This window comes from Aphelocoma coerulescens, chromosome 2 (assembly GCF_041296385.1).
Source record: "Aphelocoma coerulescens isolate FSJ_1873_10779 chromosome 2, UR_Acoe_1.0, whole genome shotgun sequence".
Taxonomy (NCBI): domain Eukaryota; kingdom Metazoa; phylum Chordata; class Aves; order Passeriformes; family Corvidae; genus Aphelocoma; species Aphelocoma coerulescens.
Genome location: NC_091015.1, coordinates 104724892 through 104744671, shown reverse-complemented (window position 1 = coordinate 104744671; position 19780 = coordinate 104724892). Strand labels below are relative to the sequence as shown.

The following is a 19780-nucleotide window of genomic DNA, read 5'->3' as shown; positions in this document are numbered from 1 at the left end:
CTAAATTATGGAAATGCTGCACTTAAGTTGTATCTTTTAGACTTTTAAAATAAAGATAATTCTTGAAATTAACATAAAGTTTTCCAGCCTCTCGTAGTTTATTGTGTGTAAGAAAAGTACTTTAACAGCCTTCTCTGACTTTCAGAGATACTCATGTTACTAGTTATGGGCTGTATATGTGTCTGCCACATATCTAAATTTCACTCAAATAGTGTAATGCTGCAGAAGATTACATGCATTGTGTTAATTTTTGTTTCTTTCCAAAGGAGGTGAATTTTGGCATGCTTGATTGTACTAATGGAAATATCCTTCAGGGCCTGGAATTTTTCTTGTCCCAGATCATGATACCAGCACTTAAATCCCAACAGGTAATCAAACAATCAGTCTTTTCTTCTCAAGAACATGTGGAAGTAAGGCATGTTGCTGCTGCAGTTCTGTTTGTGCATCAGTTGGACTTAAAACAGAGGATATAAGAAGATACAAGTCTAATATAGGCCTTTATGAGAGTCATGTGATTTGTATACTAATGTTTGAAATTCATGTGTCTACTGTTTATTTTCAAGCAATAGTACCAGCTTTAATTATTATGACAAAGGAGAATATAACACAGCAACCATACTAAGGTGAAAAGGGTGATGACTTTATGAAAACTAGATTAGACTTGGATTGAAAGAAGTGTCAAGTCCTTCTGGCAGCACAAGGGATTAGTCCATGACTATTCTGGAACATGGACAGCAAACACTGTATTATATCTGGAATATCCAGCTTCTTTGATATTGTGGCACTTATTTTGTGGCACTCAGCATCACAGTTGGTTCAGTTGCCTCTGGAAGCACACATTCAGAGGTGGGAAATACAAAGAAGCTCAGTGTCTGCTGAGAATGATGATGTTGTGTGCTGTTACCACACACTGTCATTTTTTCTCCCCAGGAGCAGAAAGGGAGATAAGAGTCTGTTTTCTCTGTTCAGAAGGAAACAAACAAAAAAAACCCCCCAACCTGAAAAAAATACAATTGAGTAGAGAAATCAGTGACTGCTGACTTCAGAGTCAAGTCAGAGTGAAATCAGAGACTTTTATTTTTTAGAGCCTCTTGCTTATTTTTCTCTTCTTGTCTAACAGAATAATCAAATCAATGTACACTTTAAAGTACCGATGGGTATATTTTAAAGGGCATATTGATAACTCTTAGTATACTGCCATGAATAAGAAATACTTTTCTAAAGAAAAATACCTTTTGTATCAAAAACCAAAAGAAAGTGTGATCCTCACTTTTTTTTTTTGCATAAATCATAATATAATCAGAACTGGGGAGCTGTAAAAGAAGGCTTGAAGAACAGCCAGATACAAGAGTTTCTGTATTCAGTGCATAAATTTGTGGGTACTTTGTCATCATCTAGACAGAATATAGAAGATAAAATTCAGCTCACAAAAGTGGATATTGATATTTATGTCAGAAACTTACAGAACCCATCTGACTACATAACTGCGGGTGAGTAATTCCTACACCAAAGCAAACACAATGATGCTGTTTATAAAATAAATGTTATGTCATTAGTAAAAATTTACTTTGAAGAACTAATGCATCTCCCCTGAGCTGTATACATTTTTCTGCTAACTCTTGCCAGGTTTCTGATTGTCTAATTTTAAAACCATCAATCATTTCCCCATACTTTAGTTCATAGATCTTAAAGAATTAGGTAGTTGCTTGATATATCATGCAAGCAGTTGTCTGTATCCCTCCTAGTTTACGGGCCAAGTAGTTGCTGAGTGAATCCATATACTAGTGTGTGTACTATTCGCTTTCTTTGATACTGGAAAATTCCTACTCAATGTTGTCTGACCCTGGGAACAAAACCAGATGTATTTATAAAAAAAAAATTACAGAAATATATGTTTTTGTAAGAAAAAGAGTAGTTACGTCTCTTTCAACATTAGCTTTCTACCATTTCTTATGAACTCACTGTATTTCTAACTGTTTCCATTGTAAAGGATATGCAATAGTAACAGAGTAGGTAGATACAAGTATTATGTCTGTGTATCTTGTTTTTATAATCTTAATCTTTTCCTGCTGGTGGGTGATTCAAATATGCTGAGTTTACATAGTTTCAGATTATGTTTGACAAGAACATTTCTCTTCTGTAGTTTAAATTTCTGTATTTATTTCTTGGTGCTTATAAAACTGTCCAATTTTATGATTTTGAAGGCACTAACACAGAGGTCACTGAGAAACTTGAAGAAGTGGTCATGATTTGGACCAAACAGATCAGACAGGTTTTAGTGGAGAGTGAACAAATAAGAAGAGAAGCTGATGATGTTGGTCCATCTGCAGAGCTGGAACACTGGAAGTCAAGAATGTCATCATTTAACAGGTAAAATCCCTGCATTATTTCTCACAGAGTCTTAAAAAAAAGGATTTTTAAAAAATAAGGGTAAACTTTTATTCCAGAGAGAGTATTAAGTATGTTTCTTTCTTCAAAGCCTTTTAGATGAGATCAAGAGTTCAAGAGTAAAGAAAATTATAAGTATTCTTCAGGCAGCAAGATCAAAGACATTAAAGCAGTGGAAAGAACTGGTAATTATTACTTTCTAATTAAAATTTTAAATTATTATGGTACTCTATTTGTCATATATAGAGAACTGAACACAGTGCTAAAAATAAAAGTAGCTTTGAGTGTTTATTGTGGTTCTGCACTATGGTTTATTATCCATTTGTTGGAACATACAGCATCAGTGATTCCGAAATTAAATAGATAACTTGAAAAGAAGTCAGTGCTTTTGTAATGTGTCTTTCATTAACATAATAGATAGAATGGTTGTGCCAAAGTAAAGCAGTTTTACAACATTTTTCTGTCTCTCACAAGCTGAACTCTGTGCAGGCCAACTGTAGAAGTCTGAAAGTCCATCATAATGCTTTCAGAATTGTTGAGGGCTGTCTTTTAGTGGCATAACTGCTACTTCATGTAAGTGGCTATCTGTAATGGAAACTTATCAGGCAAAATTGTAGGCAAGACAGAAAATAAGCTGTAGACCATTTACAGTAAATGAGACCCCCACCCACCCCCACCCCCCAGAATGTAGGTCTTCTATTGCTTAAGAAAGTATTCTACTGTTTTAAGAATAGACCAGGAAAAGTTTTTGATTTTGTGATTACCATATTTGCAGACTTTTATGATAGATGGAATTTGGATAAAAGTGTCTGTACAGAGCCAGTACAAGCCAAGGGTGATGAACTAGTTTTCTTTCTTCCTAAAAACTAGTCCCCTAAGTACTGGATAGTTCCACCTGACATGAACATAAGGATATACAGGCATTAGTTGTGAACTCATTGTTTAGTAAGTACCCTGGTACATTTCAGGGATCTTGTCTAAGTTTAGTAGAATGGGTCCTGTGCTGAAGCCATTCTAAAATCTAAGTTGGATCCATGAAGAGGAAAAAACTTTGTGGGTCTAAGTAAGGTTTTGCTTTAAACCACATCCAAAATGTTGCTGACCACCAGGAAGATCTTACCTATTTTTGCATGTAAAAGCAGTTATTTCCTACGTGAAAAATAAATAGCATATTTGAAAGCATTTCTGTGGGAAAATGTTTGCAAGATGGAATCATAGTCTTGTGTGCTGTAAAAGAGAAAGAACCTGTTCAGAAAATTTTCACACTAATAATTCTATTCCTTTCTTTTTTTCTCATCCCTTCAGGATGGTAGTATAACAATTGCTGCCAATGAAGCTAAGGACAACGTGAGATATTTATATACATTGGATAAATTTTTTGGTCCACTTGCAAATACTTCACCTGTAAGTCTTGTAAAGGCAGTTAACATGAAATTCAGAAAAGGAAGGAAGGGTTTTTGTTGCTGTAGAACAGCTACTTTTTCTTTTAATATTTAACTCTTATACTTAATTATTAGTGGACAGCTTAACTCCTTAGGCATTAATGAATTGAGCTTACTGATTTTAAACTAGCCAGTGATAATAATACCTTTTTTTTGGTGTAAGAAGTAGTTATCATTCCAGAAGATAATTAAAGGGTATGGAAAAACTAAGCATCAGATTGTGCTTTTCTAACCTAATAATGTGCTGAGCTGCCTTTGTGAGCTTGAGTCTTACGTATGGTACCTCTTCCTGTCTGCATGCTTTAGTTAGGAGTTACTTGTGATTGTTTCATTGCAAAAGTCATAAAATGATCTTAAACCTTTGGTTGAGCTAAAATTGGTTGGCTTCCACTTATTTTACAGGTTAAAGCTGTTTCTCTTGCAGGTAGCACTGTCATTCTGGTTCATAAAACTTATTTTCATAACCATATGGGTCTCAGAGTTCATTTTTTTAAGTGAGAACATGAATTTTCGCTATACTGACACTAGGCAAAATTGTCTAAGCTTGCATAGTTCAGAACATTTACACATAATCCAGCTGGTAACAATTTTTCTAAATAATATTTTCAAAGCTTTATCTCTTTTGAATCTATTGTACTATTTTACACTGCTCTTCTGCAAATATTCACTGTTCCACCATATTGGACTTGACCTTTAGTTATCATACTTTTTTTTATCCTTTTCTAGACCAGTCACTGTCTCTTATTGTGGTTTCTCAGTGTATCTGGCTTGCATGCATTTCTGTGAAATATTTCTTTGGGACAGAAAACTCTGTAGTTCAGTATCCAGTAAGAGTGAGATTATTGTTGCCTTGCCTCCTGATGGATTTCTCTTCTGTACAGATCTTGGCAAAACAAGCAAAAGCCAACTTTCTCCTTGTCCTTTCTACAGCAGATCCACTCTTTTTTAGCAGTGTATGACCTCTTTTCCTCAGGTATTATGTTCCTCTGCAAAGCACACTACAGCACCTGCACGTACTGGAGGCCATGGCCAGGCAGAGTACAGCCTTTGGTTTTCCTGTGGAAAATCCTGCTGTGTAAAAGACCTATTCATTTATTCATTGCCCTTTTTCCACATTTTTGTCTTGGTCATAGTGTGATAGGTCTCGGCAAGTGAATTGAATGGTCCATTTCATAATGACCTGTTTACAAGAACACAAAAAGATGATTGTCCACTGATAAACATATTCCCAGAGCTGTCACATTTTCCATTGTGTTGAATTTCAGGAAATTCATATTGCTGACTTCCCCATTCTTTTGCTGTTATAGGTAACAGTGATGGAGCACATTCCCAGTCTAATGAACACTGTCTGTATGATCTACTGTACATCACCGTACTACAACACGTCAGAGCACATGACATCCCTGTTTCTTAAGATCACCAATCAAATGATTAACACATGCAAAACCTATCTATGTGAAGGTGTTTCAAAAATCTGGGACCTGGACAGGTGATAGAACTTTAGTAATTTCAACTGGTGTTGTTGACACTAGAAGTAAAATTGCAGATTAGTCATCAAGATTATTAATAGGTAAATTTAAGTAGCCCTTTGTCCTCCTAGGCAGTGATTCCTATGTTAATTTTAAGCTGGTGACTGCTATTTCTGTGTAGAATTAAGTACTCTGCAAAAACAAATTTACAGTGTGAAAAAACCTGTTATTAGAAACCATGTAATATATACTAGTATACAACACTTGATATATTGTCCCCATGGATTTTTTTAGACCAAAACACACTCAAGAAATTTGAACCTGGAGCTTAAATTCTTCATAAAAAAGCTCCAAGGACAGACTGGCAAAGTTCCATCCAAGATTTATATTTTGCTTTTACTGCACATGAAAGTGAGTTTGAGGAAGGGAACAATATCCAATTTTTGTGACCAAAATCACAATTCAGTTGTATTGTGGGACATTTCAGGGAAGGGATGAGTTAGCTGCTCTACAGCTACTTGTTCTAGTGCTATACACAGCATAAATGGGAGCACAGAAGTGTTTGTATGAAGTGTTTGTATGAAACTTATCCATTGGGTGGCAAATTCTGATGTCACTGGCAGAAAAGTGTATCTGAAGGGTGACAAGTGGAGATAACATAGGAAGAACACATATTATAAGAGCAGGTCAATTATTTTCATGCAAAAAAGAAGGGGGAAACCACAGAGAGAAGTTAAGATGAACATGACATCTGAAGCTGTCAACTAGAAAGTTAATAATTGGAATAGTCTCTTGGAATAGTCTAACTGGAGTAAGATTATGGGTATTGACATGAAAAGGAAAAGGTGTTACAAGCTTCATCAAAGCAGATAGTCAGGATGTCTCTGCTTAAATTCCAGCCAAGTCAAAGGTGACTCTGAGGTAACAGGCTAGGAGACAAAAGTAAATCTAACCATTTTGACTCCTCTTGTATTTTGGTGTAGATAAAGGGAATTTTTCAGAAATTACCTGTAATCAATTAAGTACTGATTATGTTTATTCTAAAGAATTAATGTAAATAAAAGTAGAGTACTTTTTTTGTTTATTCTAGCAGAATCTATTTCTGAGACATTCTTCTCATTTACTTAATTGCTCTTGCTATCCCTGCGAAGGTTTTTCTCTGTCCCAGTTAATGGTTTCAGCCTATAAATTTGACTACAATTTTAATTCCCAATGATCTTTTGGAAGATGAAAGACAAAGCCAAAGTGGAGCAACAGCCCTGGGCAAATGGCTTATGGCTCGTTTCCATGCCTCATCTATGTATCTCGTGTGGTACCTCAGGGTTAATGAACAGCTGTGTATAAGATGTAACTGTTTTTGGCCTTAGGAACTAAGTTCTTCTTGGTGTATCATTTTTTAAAAAAAAGACTCTCCTCATGCTTATTTTAGTGTGGAAAAATATTTCTCTAATCCTGTCTGCTTAGAAAAAAGAAGGAAACAAACAAAGGAAAACCTGTCAGCAATACTTGATACAGAAGACGAGAAATGGCCAAACTGCAAGCATTCAGTAGCCAGCATTAACCCAGCATAGATCCTTTGTGGTGCATGCCATGAAAGTTTTGGATTGATGACAATGAACCCTAAGATAAAAATATTCAATCTAGATAACAGGCTTAAGTAAAAAACTTTCGATGTAAACATCATAATTTGAATGTTTTTCATATAATATATAATTTTGTGTTCTTATTTTGTAAAGTTGCATATTTGAATGAAATATTTCATTTGTATTTATGCTCTTTTGAAGACCTTAGGATGATTCTCTGTCTTCTGTATTTTCTTCTTTAGGGAAGAATTGCTGAAGAGGATACAACAATGCATTTCCCTCAAAGAAAAGTACAAAACATCCTTTCAGAAAATTAGGGAGGAGCTAAAGGAAAATCCAAGTTACAGGCAATTTGATATCAGGTCTATAATTCACTCCAGTATTGAATCATATTGATGTGTACAATTTATAAATGAGATGTAATTATATCTGCTGGCTAACAGAAAAGCTATATATTCAATTAAAATGAAGTACTTATTATAATCAGAACATGATCTTGCAGTGTGTGTTTTTTTCTTTTTATTCAGGAATAAACCAGGTTTTTGCCAGTCACTTGTTGATTCAGTAGAAGTCCAAGGGAACTTCAGGGGAATTTATGAATTTATTAATTGAATACAAGTGTATGTGAATGGTATGAAATCCTAACAAATTTGAATCATGAATGTAAGTGAAAACACTCTCAAGGAATTCAGTCAGCTTTGAGCTGGGTTCTCTATCACAATGCCAAGGAGTGTTTTACCTGTACTGGCACTTAAATCATGGGGCATTTCTTAGTATTGGGCATTCCCATTTTCTTCTGTAAATGTCTTATTTAAAAGAGTTACTCCTGTGAGATGTGGTAAAGACTTTTTAATGACATGTAAGGATTAAGCATTTTCTGGTTTATATACATGAGTAGAAGTGGGGTTTTTTTGTTGATATGTAATCATTACAGTATGATTTTTTTGTGGTGTGAAACTTGATAGCAGCTCTGGTAGGATATATGTTGGTTAAATAAATAAAATCTGTTGCAAAGAGATTTTCATAAAAATCCCTCTGTTGGTTTTTTTTATTGTTAGTGAAAACTATATATTTGGAAAATTTGAAACCTTCTGTAAACGTTTGGAGAAAATTTCAGATATGAGCAATACTATGGAAAGCCTTTTAGAGCTCCAGCATGTAAAAATAGAAGGCATTGAAGAGATCACTGCTCAATACCAGAGCATTGCTACAAACATGAAATCCAAACAGTATGATGTTCTGGACCATAGGAAAAAAGAGGTACTTATATTCAGCACTTGTGTGACAATTACTCTGTTAATTCTATACTTTTCACCAGAGTTTTGCAAAGAATGTTGAATACTATAACAATGCATATATTATTTTTCAGTAACTGTAATACCAATACTCTCATACCTTTTAATATAATTTGAAAGTGTTAGGGTAAATTTGTTTTCTACTGCAAATGTTTTTGTTAACTTTTTGTAAACTAGGTTTTGTGTGGTAGGTAAAGCTACAAACAAGTTTTTCTAAACTTGATTGTTTTGAGATGCATGTATTTTGAACTGCAGAGTGAAAGCTAATTTAGGTATATTAACACCCTAAATACAGTTTCTCTAATAATAAGTTATACTCAGTATTATTAAAAATAATAGTAATGGCAGTATTATAGCAAAGTTAGTAAAGGCGCATTTTAGCGGGAGAAGAGAATGATATCACTCCAAGTGCTGAACAGAATGATAAAAGCTAAAGTGGCTTTTCAAATGCTCCAGTCTCATGTTTTAATACATGCTGCACAGGCTGGAATTGAGCTGCTTTGTTTGAGCTATAGCCTGCTTGTTTTGCAGAGTTAATGGTCTCACAATAGAAGTTCTAGAAGTGTTGACTTACTCTTCTGCCTTCCTGTACTAAAGCTTTCCACTGTCATTAACTTTCCTTTAAACATTTAACCTGGAATACTTGTGGCTTTCTTCTGACTGTTTGATGGCTTATGTTTCTCTAATACTTGCTGCGTGGCTCTTTTGTGAAAGAGGGCATTTACTGTTCACTGGAATTTGGAGGGGCTAAAAAATGGCATGGCTTGTCTACACCTATGTGTTTGGAGCAATATCTATTATGGACTGTCTTCCCAAGATTGTGCAGTGCTGTCTTTGAGAGAAGCTTACTCTTTTTGTTAGATAGACCCCCATTATTTGGGACTCTTAAGAAAAATTTCTACAGATAAATACCCAAATTACTTGTAAGAGCTGCCAGATTTGGTAATAACTTCCCTTAGTGTGTAAGGTGCTCTAGAGAGCCTGCCAGTTTGCTCACCTTTGATGGTTTCATACCTGGACAGTAAGCTGAGCACTCTCCTGTGGCAGGGCTGCAAGTAGCTGATGAGTGTGCTCTGTTCTCTCTGATGAGGTTATGAGTTTTCCTCAGTCTGTCTGTATTCCTCCATGCTCCTTTGTGTCCATGAAGATGAGGCTTTAATCATTTAACCTAACACTCTTTTGTTTGCTTTGCTTAGAGCCTTTGTTGCTGGTGTTGTTCCTGTTGTTTTTAATGCAGTGCTGAACACATGCACCGGGTAGATAAAACAGATTCCCAAAAAGCTTCAGAGAAAAGGTTTTTTTATAAAATGAAAGTGGCACTACAGATGATTTTTTTTCTTTTGCTCTTATTCTAGTTTGAAAAAGATTACCTTGAATTTAAGAACCAAATTGCAGCACTGTATGAATCTATACAGGAATTTGTGGATTCCTGGTTTGAGAAGACTGTAACTGTAAGTTATGTTACAAATGCAACCCCCTGCTTCTCGTGCTCGGAAGGGCTGAGTACCCATAGCTGCTACTAAACTCCTTCATTACTGCCAGTGTTCTGTGCTGCGCTGGTGGCTGCCTGAGATAATGCTGGAGGACATCAAGCCTATTACAAATGTTCTAAAAGTTGCTTGCTGTAAAGGAATGTTCATTCTTACTTGGCGCCAAGTGTATGTTCCATCTTTCCATACCAATTTTATAGCTCTATATTTTGAAATTTCTTTTCTTTCTTCATCCTGGTGTTTTCTGTTGCATTTCTAAGTTGTTCCTGTTTGACTGGCAGGAGTAATGAAATAATGTCTGCCATCTGTTTCCTTAATGTCAATACTGTTCATTGGCTCAGGACCCAATCATGATATGAGATGTTAATGAAGTGTGAGTAAAGGTGTAGGTGTTCTACCACAACTGTTTGCTGAAAAAAAGGAGTGAGGATTTGAGAGTCAGAAAAAACCCAAACTGTAGTGGTAACAGTTTCTTGGTTTATATAAGGGTATGTATCTCCTGTTTGGGAAAAAATATAGAAATAAAATTCACAAACTTGTCTGGATGGATTTTTCTGTATTTCTTAGAAAACAACTTACAAATTTACATAGCATATTCTAAATTAATAAAATGCTGTATGGACAATGCCCTTCTGAATTGTTATCTTCTGCAATAAATGCTCTATCTTCCTTTTTAGACTGAACAGATGCTGGGATTTCTGATGAAGCTTGAACAAATAGGAGAAAATAATATTGATCTTAATGAAAAGTATATCATTGTTCTTCAGCAGTACAGCCAAGACTTGGAGTTTATTCAAAACCTCTATCAGAAGGAAAAGGAAAATCCACCTATACCACGTAATATACCACCAGTAAGAAAGAAGCAATGGAGAGAGAAAAATTACTTTACTTCTTGACTGCTTTTAAGTTAATGAAAATATAACCTCATATCTTCTGTGTTTTAGGTAACAGGGAAGATTATGTGGGCTCAGCAGTTATTCAGGAAAATTGACCGTCCAATGACATTTCTTAAAAAGAAAACCACACTTCTGAAGGTTGGAAATTAGCAGAGTAGGATTTGTGCTAAGCTTTCAAGGATGTTATTAACAGATGCGTGATTTACTTTTATACTTCTACACTCACTTTTCTGGCAGCTTGTATCCAAGACCATCCAACAATAGGACCTTAAACACTAGCTACACTTCATGAAAGATTATCATGTGTATGCCTTTCTCACTGGGCCATTAGTGCCTTGTATAGGTCATAGTATAGATTTTGTTCTATAGGCAAGATTGGGATGAAAAATCAGGAAAAAGAGTTATGTTGGTTAGAGCAGTTGAATACTACTTAATAATTGAATTCCTAAATATATTGCTGTGTTTCTGTGTCTTACCTCATTTCTAAGACAGCATAATTTAGAGCTTTCTATTTTTGAGAGGAAAAGCCTAATGGAGGGCCTTCCTACTGTGTTAGACTCATTGAATTGTTTAAGTGGTGCTTTTACTTTTTTTCCCCCTAAATTGCAGACACTGGAAATGAAAAAAGTTATCAAGAACTACAATAAAATGGCTGCAGTTCTTTTGGAATTTGAGCTTGTTTATCATAGGGCCTGGTGCAGGTTTGCTGACCGGGCTAGGAATGCTCTGTGTGCTCCCTTACTTGTCAGACACCCAGAAACCGAGGTAAATATGATTTATATTTTGTATTACTGTTATATGATGTAGTATTACACACGTTACTTTGGTCATATCACTGATAGACAAGAAAAAATTAAAATAACCTTAATAGGGTTAAAAAAGGAGCTACTTGAGTTGGAATATTTTTTCCTGTTTGTGTGTATTTATGATACATCTCATAATGTCTCTTTCTTATAAGGCTCTGTCTTACTCAGGGTGTAAAAGAGGCAGTGTCCAGGAAATACATATCTACTACTGACTTATCTACATTCTCTAGATATTTTTTCCTTGTTTGTTTTCTATGTTAACCAAAATTTTAGTTGAGGAAGGAATTTTTGGTTAGATCATGTTCTTTTCTGCAGTGATCAGTATCACTGTGTTGAATATATTGCAATAATTCATTAATTTGCTTTCAAAACTGCTGAGGCAGAAAGTCTTACTTCACAGATTTTTTTTTTCTGCGGTAGTACAAAGAAATTATGGTTAAAATGTGGCATTTTTTGTACTAATGATTCCATAATAGACAACTAGAACATGGTTTTCAAATTTATGTAGCATCTTAGTAACATTTAGTGCCCCCAAAAGTGTAGAGATTAACCTTCACAATATTTCTCCCTAGTTACTGATGGAGAAACTGAGATGAAAAGGCAAATTAGCTTCCAGAGAATATAACTGCAGAACAAGAATTAACAAGAATTAAACTTGGGAAGTCATGGGAGCCAAGGGCTTAGGGCATAGGGAAGGAGTCTCAAGAAATTGAAATCAGTGTAAGATATTGGCTGACTAATACTTTGGGAAGCCCATATACTTGTAGGGGAGGTTGGAGAAGAAACATGGGTATCTCTTTTACAAATCCTCTCCAGTCATCTTCATCCCTTTTTATGATCCAGTTATAGCACACTGCATTTAACTACCAAACTAGTGTCTTAGTTTCTATTTCTTTTTTTTCACTCTACATGAAGGAATTATTTGTAAACTTAGACCCAATGGTACTGGAAGTACTTTATGAGACAAAATACCTGAGAAAAATGCGTTTTGAAGTTCCGGATGTTGTCCTTGTCTTGTGTGTAGCTGAAGAACAGATCAAAAGACATCGAAGGGAGTGAGTGAACACTTTCTGGATTTGTTTCTCATCTGCAAATGGAAATCCCTACCTTTGAGTCTGTTGCATATATTGCTTTTGATTTATTATAATTTTTCTTTTTGATGGAGTTTAATTGAATTTTAATTGCTTTCCCCTGTATTTCCATATTAACATGCAGTTGTTCCTATTTACACACATATCTCATTGCTTAGAAATGCCTAGATGTTTTTGTTTTGTTACTTCAACAGCTGCTGTACAAGTGGAGCTCCTAGGTGCTGCTATTATTATTACCAGAGTGCATCTGTGCACTCTAATATAGCAATTACATTGCAAAACATTACACCTAACATAAGAAGATTTTTTTTTCCTCTTAGAAAAATAAGCTGGAATTTACCACTTGATTACAGCACTGCCCAAACACGTGTATAGGTAATATGTCACTTAAGTTATAACTTGGTCTCTCATGTTGAATACCTTTTGTTGATTTAAAATAATTTCTTTCTGTTTCTTGTAACAGTCCAAATCTCTGCTGCAAGAGTTCTTTTATTCTCAGGGATGCTGATGGTTAATTCTAGAACTCTCTAAACAGGGGTGTTCAGTCTTAAAAAAGCAATGCTTTGTGAGGAGTGTTCTTTAGTTCTTAATTAGAATTGGACAAAAAGGGATGAAATTTAAAGAATTTCATAAGTACTTCAATCTCTCCTCCCTTTTTCTGTTAAAGTTAGTTTTCACAGTTTCACTCTTACAATGCAACATTTTTCATTGATTTTCTGTGGAGCGTTTAAGGACAATTAGCCATAAATTTTTAATGTGCAAGACAAACTTCTGTGTGTTACAGACCTCCAAAAAGCAACAGTCCCAGATTTTGCCATCCAACAGGGAAAAAAATTACAGATAATGTTTGCAACAAAAAAGAAATCCAAACCCATGATGTATCTGACCTTTGAATTATCTTTGCTTCTAATTCTTGTTTACTCAGTTTCTTTGTGTAGCTCCATTTTCATGGAGCTATACTGGTAAGCCTTGATTCAGACTTTGGGCTCTTTTTCTTTGGGATTTGGGGTTCTAAGTGGTTTGTATGGGATTTTTCTTATAAGCCGTGTCATTTCATGCTATGTCATGTGAGGTGGGAAGAAGGACACAAAAATGCCATGTTTTCAATTTCCCGTTTCTATATTTTTTTAAAATTGTAGTTAATTTTTCTTGGGAGAAAAATTCTCTAAATTGATCACAGTCACTTTGCTGGAGGTACTTATTTCTTCTGTTGGTAAGGACAAAGAGGCCTGGTTGGTGTTAGGAAGAGCTGGGAAGGGTTCATGTTTTTAAGATGGGATCAGAACTTGCAAATCTTACTAACAGAAAATGTGTCCAAAATTCTGTGTGTTTCAAATATCTGAATGAAGCACATTATAAGCATGATTGCGTGTTTCAGACTCCAGAACCTGCTGATCAGTTATAAGGAACATCTGAATAGGATCCCTGATGTGCTGAAACCACTGATGAAGCCATTCATAGGACAAATTGAGGATGCCCTTACTCCAGGCCTGATGCAGCTGTCATGGACTTCTCTGAACATTTATAAATGTAGGTAGTAGGAGAAGAAGTGGTGAGCTGTTCGTACTCTTAGATGCCTGCATTCATTTTTATTTCTCTGTGAAAAATGTGTTTGTGTGAGGCAGCTGGTGTGGGGTCTGTAGCTCAGACCCAGGAAACCGTAACCAGTCTGGAGAGATGGTCCCGTGAAGAACCGTCTTCCCGGGGCCCGTGTAGTTTTCCCTCAGGCACCGGAGTGCCTTTGCAGAGAGGCTGGCAGCTCTTTGGTGATGATCAGCTCATGATTTCAGCTCTTTGCTCTGCGAGGCAATATCCAGGCCTGACCTGGAGGAGAGAGATGAAGAGACTCATATAGCAGTTCTGCATGGGGCAGCTTTATTAGTCCGCACCCCGCGAAGGGGAGGCCAGGGATGAGCACTCCAGTCTCACAGGGGCAGAGGGTTAGGTCTTATAGGGGTACAGGGGTGGGTGTGAGAGGTTAAAAGCCAATGGGTTACAAAGGATCTGCATAGGTTCTCCAAGAGGATCATGGGTCTGTGTCCTCTCTCACCGTAACTGAAAGGTGGCTGCCTTTTTCAGGGGGATTCTGCTGGGAGGTTGTGCTGTGGGGTATACTCAGCCACTGCCCTGGAGGGATCTCTGCTGAGATTGTGTAATCTCCCAGCAGGACTCCCTGGAAAGGCAACCACTTCTGTAGTCATGGTGAGAAAAGACAGACCCACAATCCTTTAGGAGACCCTATGCAGATCCTTTGTAACCCATTGGCCTTTACCCATCCCCTGTATCCCTATCAAAGCTAGCCCTCTGCTCCTACGAGAGAGAGCTCTCATCCCTGGCTTTCCCCTTCGCTGGAGTACAGACCAACAATAAAGCTACCTTCGTGCTGAACAGCCACACAAGCCTCTCATCTCTCTCCCTGGTCTGGCCTGGGGGTGCCCTGCAGAGCTGAGCTGGAATCACGAGCTGACAATCACTAAAGAGCTGACAGCTTCTGCAAGGGCCCCTCTGCCAGCAGCTGAGGGAAGACACCAGGCCCCGGGAAGGTGATTCCCTTTGGGACCATCTCTCTGGACCAGTCACCTCTTCCTGGGTCAGAGCTACCTGACCCCCATCACCAGTTGTAATATTGTGCAATCTCCCTATCTCAGCAGGCCTCCCTCCAGGGCAGAGGCTGGGCATACCCCACTTTTGTAGACTGACCTCTTCACTTTAGGTGGATAATTTTAGCCCAACTGCTACAAGAATGTGTGACAAGAGAACAGCCATGGGTGTTTTAATAATACCTTTTCTATAAAAAAATCTTCATAACTTTTGCTGAACATCCTAGAAGTGACATGTCTGAAATCAAAGTTGGAGGTTTTTGCCCAAATCCTAATTTTTTTTCCAAGAAAACATTTTTTATTAGGCATTGAGATTTTCCACCCAACCAGTAAAACACAACCTTAGCCCTATCAAATACAGCATAAAATTGATTAACTGTTTTAAAAGTGTTATTGAAATGAGCATATATAAAACCATCACCAAGACTTTTATGTTGCAGTTTCATGGGAAAACAATAACTCATGCTTGTAAATTAGTTTTAACTTAAATTGCTGTTGATTGCTGTTAGGCTTTCCCTCTTCTTCTTCCAAAGGAAAAGCAGCAATATAAACAGGAACAAGTATGGTCTAAATCTGAAAGTGAAATGTGGCACAGGTTTGTGCAGCTGTTCATTTATGACTCTGCCATGTGGCAATGGTGCACGGGGTTCTGACCAGTGCTTAAGGCAGGGCTGGTCACCTTTCAGCTTTACTTGACCTTTGCCTGACCAGAGCACAAGAACCAAATATCTGTGCCTTAGATATCATAGTGATTTCTTTCTACATACAGTAGAAACATATATGTAATACCTTATGGTAATAATAGTGAGCGAGGACATCAGGTGATGTATTTCTTTCTATTTCGCAATGGAAATATGAAAGGGAAAGAGTTTTTCCAGTCTATTCAGAAACAGTCAATTTTACCTTTCATTTAATAAACACATTTGTTAAAGCAGTCAGTTTATCTCTTTCCAAATTAGGTCATACATATGAAAGAAGAAATCGAATGGTTTAACAAGGTTGTAGTCTTGGCTGGGGGAATTTTAGCCATTTAATTTGTAAGTTAATTAAAATTACAAAAGTACTGTGTTTTGGTGTGTGTGTATGTAGGAGGACCAAAATAATTTTTGGGCACTTGTGTCCTCTCTGTTTTCTGTTCTATTTTGTTGATCCTTTTCATTACAATGTTGTTACCAAAAAGAAGAGATATTTTGAAGTATATTGTTCTGTTTATTATAAAACAGTTTAACCTAAAGATTCAAAAGTACAGCAAGTCCATCATGTTTCAGGCTTTCATTTCATATTTCATTGCCATTAAATCCTGATTTTATTGTAATAGCTGGGAGGAGGCAGAGGTGAGTGGGAGGAAGGAGATGGGACTTAAGAGGTCTGTGTTTTGCATTGACTTGTTTTTATTTTGTTATCCTTGTTTAGTTATTCAGAATGTTTACAGAACCCTGAGGGAGTTGGACTATGCAGTCAAAGCAGCATCTGATACTTTGGAATGCAGAATTGAAAGAATTCTGAAGGACATGTCAAGCACTGCTCTGATAATTTTGCCAGAAGACAAACCTATAGATGTGACTTCGTTCTTGGAACAAATAGAAAAGCTTGCTATCTCTACTGCTTCCAAACTGTCTCAGTAGGTTTCTTAATTGCACAGACTTAAAGGCCATTTTTGGGAAGGTTTCTTTACTTGCTACTTTTGTATGCATAGAGATTTTACTTTTAAAATGTTATTGTAACAGAGTACTAGTCCAGAGCAAAGTGATAGTCTTAGGATGCTGGGGAGAAGTGACAAAGTGTCTTGAACACAGCAGTTGTGAAATGGCACAGTATTTAGCATTTAGCATTTAGCATTTATTTAGCATTTCTTACATTTTCTTGTATACTATTCAGACAAGTAGCAAGAAAAATGGAGATGGATGGAACTTGAAATCTCATCCACATATTAATTGCTTGTTTCTTAGTACTTCTTTTGCTTTGATTTTACTCATTCTGATTTCACAGATTATCTTACTGCCTCGTCATGATAAACCTGTTTTATTAGCTATAGCTGGAAAAAAGCTTTTTAAAAAAAATTAGTATGAAGTCCAGTTGAATCAGCTATAATAGGATCTGACAAATGGGTTTCTTGTTAGTCAGCATGTTTTAATATCTTAAAATCTTTGTATGCCCAAGCAATGGGAACAAACTGAAAAATATTGAAAAGGCATTTCCCTGCACATAACTGCAGTGGGACTGGGGGTGTGTGCCTGGGAAATGACAAAGGGTATTCCTTATGTTTGATTCCCCATGGGTGACTGTAAGGTTGTTTTTGTAGGCAGAGCCAACAGGTGGAATGCTCTGTGTATGAACTTATAGGTATTCTTGAGCACAGTCTGAAAGCAGATGCTGGAAGAAGTCTGGAGGTAAGACCTCTACAATGTAAAAAGTAGCCTTTTACAACCTAGTCAGATACTTGATATTTAATTTATATGCTGGATAATATGATTGTTTTCCTAAGAATTTTCCTTTCACTCTTCAGGATTCCTTCACCTGTACACATCTTGACATGAAACAGAAAACACGTTGCCAAGAATGTCTGTCCTGTAGCTACTATAACCTGATGGGACAGCTTTGTCAGAAGAATACTGAGTCTTTGATCAGATGTGAGTTTGTCTTTTTCAGATATGTTTAATTTTTTTAATAAAATGTAAAGATTTTTTCCCCCTCAAGCTTATTGTGGTAAAAAATAATCCTCACTTGAATATTATATTTATTTAGGCACGAAGATTTCTTTAGAGTCTTTAAGACGTCGATTACATGTTATTGACTCCAGATATCAGACAACTAAGTTTGTAGAGGCACACAGGGTTCCTTTGTTCAGAGCTGATGTTCAACTGGCTATTCCAAATATTGCTTTGAGACCAAGTCTTGAAGATATTCAGGTAACAAAATGATTGCACGTATCAGTCATTTATGATAAAATGTTTATAAATGCATTGTTTTAAAGCAATATATGCAAGTTTAGTCTGGTATAAGAACTAAAAGGAAGGGGAAGAAAAGGTAAAAAGTCACTTGAGTTCATGATGGCACTGGATGCTAAGGACATGAAGCCATGGATTAGGTTTGTTATGCAGGAACTGCATAAGAAGGAGCTGTTTTTCTCAAAGCTCAGTAACTCAGTAAATCACAAACCTCTCCTTAGAGGCAAACATTTCGAAATGAGTGAAGAAGTAAAAATGAATGCCATCAATACAGCCTGATTGACTTCCTAGTCTCTTTAAACTTTCAGAACATAAAATCTGTTTAAAGTGTCATTCATAAATCAGCACTCAGCAGTAGCGAAATGTAAAGAAGAATATTACCAGCCTGAAACCCTAAACTGGGAAAAAATTAAAACACTTTTTAAAACTTATACGAATTCTGCAATATTCATACACATATATTTCCAATATCCTATGACATCTGAAATTATTCACAGAGTATTAGTTGTTTATGGTGTTGATTTGTGGACTTTTCACTTAGCATGGTGACTGTCAAAATCACTAATTGAATTAGGTCTCAAGTTTCGTGTGCAGACTTCATGGTGTTGTCAGTAAGAAATCAGGCCACAAAGTGTGATTTTAAAATACCATACATAGAAACAGTCATCTGAAAATTTATGTAGCTGCCTGAATAGATTATAGACTATATGTAGATGCCTATATAGGTTATAGACTATGCCATCACAAATTCAGACAAATGTATTCAAGCATTCTGGCGTGAACATGAAAACTATCATTAATAACTCATAACAATGTTTATAACAGTTTTAAAGGGAAGTAGTACCATAACTAAGTTATAATCTCCAGTGATTCCTGATTACTGTTCATAAAGGCCTCTTATGTTCTTGTCTGAAAATCACATAAAGTTGAAAGGACTGTGATAAAACTTCATGGACTACTCTTTTCCCTTACAAAATGTGGTTTGGGGTGATCCTATGCCATGCTTATTTAGAATATTTCCTTCAAAGATAAAGGTATAATTTTTCAACTTTGGTATTGTTTGGAGGATCATCCCCCACCCACATAATATCTCTGTGAGCTCAAGGTGAATGTTTTGCTTTTTTCAGAGTGCTGTAAACAAAGCAGTAAAGATCATACTGTCAATAGCCAAAGATATTCCCCTGTGGAAATTTGCTTACTTACATCATAAACAGCAGCAGGTGAGTATTTTATTTTGATTATTTAAAAAGATGTGGTATTTTGGTTAACATTTCTTAAGATTATATTCTGTACCAATACTTTCACTTGTTACTTGGTGGATCTTCCTGTAAGTGAAAGCCTAGTTTTTAATCTCTATGCTGAGTAATAAAACATAAGAGTAATAGTTCATAAATCTTATGTTTGGTAGTTTCTAATATTAAAATCAAAAGTTGCTTTAAAAGAATATTTTAAGTATACTGTTCAAGTATGATGATGATAGTGTAGAACCAACACTATCTGTAAGTACTAACAGCTGAATATACATTATTATCACTCTTCCCAGGCAAAAACTCTTTTAAGTTAAACTGCAAGCCTTCATATGGCACATATAACACTACAGTTCATACAGTAAAGTATTCTAACTGGCATCAAAATTAGCACTAAAACCTTGGGAAGGTCTGAGGTTTAGATAGAAACTGAAATTTGTTAAAGGACAAAAATGCACAGTACTGGTAATCATATGGCCTTAATTGTCTCATCTGGGAACAACATATGCACATAGGCATGTAGAT

The 19780-nt window shown here is 36.1% G+C and overlaps 1 protein-coding gene across 1 annotated transcript in view; it reads left to right on the top strand.

Annotated features, from left to right (window-relative positions):
• LOC138104909 (dynein axonemal heavy chain 5-like) overlaps positions 1-19780 on the top strand; it is a 149567-nt gene that overhangs the window by 9199 nt on the left and 120588 nt on the right. The window contains exons 8-26 of the mRNA XM_069004235.1: positions 267-368; positions 1304-1490; positions 2205-2370; positions 2480-2573; positions 3694-3792; positions 5138-5319; positions 7125-7244; positions 7941-8142; positions 9533-9628; positions 10345-10518; positions 10612-10701; positions 11173-11328; positions 12285-12424; positions 13839-13990; positions 16474-16681; positions 17363-17450; positions 17567-17690; positions 17806-17969; positions 19136-19228. Coding sequence (XP_068860336.1) covers positions 267-368; positions 1304-1490; positions 2205-2370; positions 2480-2573; positions 3694-3792; positions 5138-5319; positions 7125-7244; positions 7941-8142; positions 9533-9628; positions 10345-10518; positions 10612-10701; positions 11173-11328; positions 12285-12424; positions 13839-13990; positions 16474-16681; positions 17363-17450; positions 17567-17690; positions 17806-17969; positions 19136-19228 — 2637 coding nt within the window. The remainder of the gene's footprint in view (positions 1-266; positions 369-1303; positions 1491-2204; positions 2371-2479; positions 2574-3693; positions 3793-5137; positions 5320-7124; positions 7245-7940; positions 8143-9532; positions 9629-10344; positions 10519-10611; positions 10702-11172; positions 11329-12284; positions 12425-13838; positions 13991-16473; positions 16682-17362; positions 17451-17566; positions 17691-17805; positions 17970-19135; positions 19229-19780) is intronic.